The sequence below is a fragment of the Alosa sapidissima genome, chromosome 17, assembly GCF_018492685.1.
Source record: "Alosa sapidissima isolate fAloSap1 chromosome 17, fAloSap1.pri, whole genome shotgun sequence".
NCBI lineage: Eukaryota > Metazoa > Chordata > Actinopteri > Clupeiformes > Clupeidae > Alosa > Alosa sapidissima.
The window spans coordinates 15904270-15906769 of record NC_055973.1 but is presented as its reverse complement, the minus strand read 5'-3'; the positions used below and the strand labels follow the sequence as shown (position 1 = coordinate 15906769).

The 2500-nt window shown below is 49.3% G+C and overlaps 1 protein-coding gene across 4 annotated transcripts in view; it reads left to right on the top strand.

The window, feature by feature from the left end:
* mpp7a (membrane palmitoylated protein 7a) overlaps positions 1–2500 on the top strand; it is a 126519-nt gene that overhangs the window by 56188 nt on the left and 67831 nt on the right. For all 4 annotated transcript variants that reach the window (XM_042067356.1, XM_042067355.1, XM_042067354.1 and 1 more), the window contains exon 5: positions 207–284. In XM_042067356.1, the coding sequence (XP_041923290.1) occupies positions 207–284 (78 nt within the window). The remainder of the gene's footprint in view (positions 1–206; positions 285–2500) is intronic.

The following is a 2500-nucleotide window of genomic DNA, read 5'->3' as shown; positions in this document are numbered from 1 at the left end:
GTGTATGGCGGTGTGGATCAGAAAGAGAACATGGATAAGATGTTTCAATGGAGTGTGTATATGAGCGAGAGATGGGTAGAGAATATATTATATTGCTCTCTTTCTGTGTGTGTGTGTGTGTGTGTGTGTGTGTGTGTGTGTGTGTGTGTGTGTGTTTGTGTGTTTACCTCTGAATTGAATCCTTTCCTTTGCCCCATCTCATGTAGATCCATGAGAAGCTGCAGTGTTATGAGGACAGCAGTCCTGCACCGGTCCTACAGACAGCAGAAACACTCGCCTCGGATGTGAGTACCATAGTGTCTCCTTAGATACCCTGACCATGAAGCTTGCGATGTGATATTCATGCTGTACATCCATAGACATTTTAACTCTCACACTGAAATCTAAAAGTCATTAGAAATGCACACAAATGCAGCAGAACTGCCTTTCTCTTTCATGAAGCCACAACAGCAACCTCCAACTCATCTTTCTATACACATATGCACTATACACACACACACACACACACACACACACACACACACACACACACACATGTGTAAGTGAAGGGTGGGCTTGTGTATTGAGAGTGGAGAAGAGCCAGTGAAAGCTTGGTTAATGGTGTGTGGTTTTGTTTTAAAATCCTGATGTCTGTTTATGATAATCAGAACACATCAGCCCATGTCTGGTGTGTGTCTGTGTGTGTGTGTGTGTGTGTGTGTGTGTGTGTGTGTGTGTGTGTGTGTCAGAAAGAGGAAGGAAGAGAGAGGGAAAGAGAGTGTACCCTGGCTCTGTAACCTTAAACAGTTCATCAAGGTGCTCTGAATCTTTCTACCTGTCCTTCTCTTATTCCCTTGTCTCCAGTCTACTGCTTTTTCTCTCCTCTCCTCTCCTGTGTGTGTGTGTGTGTGTGTGTGTGTGTGTGTGTGTGTGTGTGTGTGTGTGTGTGTGTGTGTGTGTGTGTGTGTGTGTGTGTGTGTGTGTGTGTGTGTGAGAGTGTGTGTGTGTGTGTGAGTGAGTGAGTGAGTGTGTTCACGGGTAGCTCAGCGAGCTGAGCAGGCAGGCCTCCTTGAGTCGCGCCGGGGTCGTAAACGGAACCTCCCCACGGGCCCCCGGGCGTTGGGGCAGCCATCTTGTCTGTGCGTCTGCAGGGGCTCCATCAGAGTCTGACTCTGCGTCTGCGCCTCCATCTCCACCGCTGCCTGCGACGACCTCCCATCACCCTCACCCAGCGCCCCCCCCCCCCCCCCCTCCTGATTTACACAGCGCTTTCTAAGAACCCCCCCTCTGGGGCTCTCCTGTATCAGAGCACCGCCGCGGAGAGCCCAGCCAGCCGGCCAGCCGACCGACCGACGGACCGGCCAACGTCGCGCACTTCCAAAATGCTGGGCCCGCAGCCGTCTGGCCTGGGCGAGTGTTTGTGGAGGATCGCTTTCCGAGAGAGAGAGAGAGAGAGACAGACAGAGAGAGACAGAGAGACAGAGACAGAGAGAGAGAGAGAGAGAGAGAGAGAGAGAGAGAGAGATGAGGGAAAAGACCCAGAGGGTGGCTTCTGTCTGCGGGGCATTGTGGAAGGTGTGGTGGTGGTGGATGGGGGAGGCTTTGTGCCGAGGCATCCGCCGGTGTAGCGTTTCTCTAATGGAACTCTAAATTATAGGGCGACATTAAATGACATCGTAACCTGCCCAAAACCTACCCTCTACCCTGCACTCACCTCCCACCCCTACCCCTTACACACACACACACACACACACACAATTTGGACTTGCCCTGCCTCACAGCAGGTGTGCGCGGGTTGGAGCGTGGGTTTGTGTCTAAATGTTGTTTTAATAGTTTCCTCTCACAAATCACCCATAACATTGTGGTTATGACTCATGTCCGTAAGGTCATGAGAAATTACCAGTGGACACAAAGACAAAGCTCTCACACACACACACACACACACACACACACACACACACACTTGAAGAGTAGATGAGAGATGATATGAAGTTTCCTCTTTGTCCACCAGGTGGCAGTAAGGAGAGGATATTAGCTGGGTGCTCGGTGCCACTCTGGGATCAGAGACTTCAGCCCCTCAGCTGACTTGCGCTCACAGCTAACTCCAACTCCAGCAGTCTCTTACAGGAGGCCTCCTCCATGGCTGTGGTCCCTAGATAGCACATCTGTCTCACGCCTAGCAATCTGCTAGAATTCAGTTCAATTCAATTTTATTTGTAAGGGACAGTGTGCAATTAAAACATAAGTGTAACCATTTGATGCATTGCACCAGAGTTAGCCTTGGGCTAATTTACATCTGCAGTCCCACAGGAAGCACAAATACAAATACAAGCACAAATATAAATACAACACTTTAAAAAACAAAACATCACTCAATAGGTAAAAAAAAAAAAATGTAACAAATAGCAATAAATTACATTTATTTATCCCACAGGTACACTCATGTATATGCACCACATGATCAAGGGGTGTAGCGGCATGCGCAGCACACAACTCAATAGCCCTCATTCGCACGCACGCG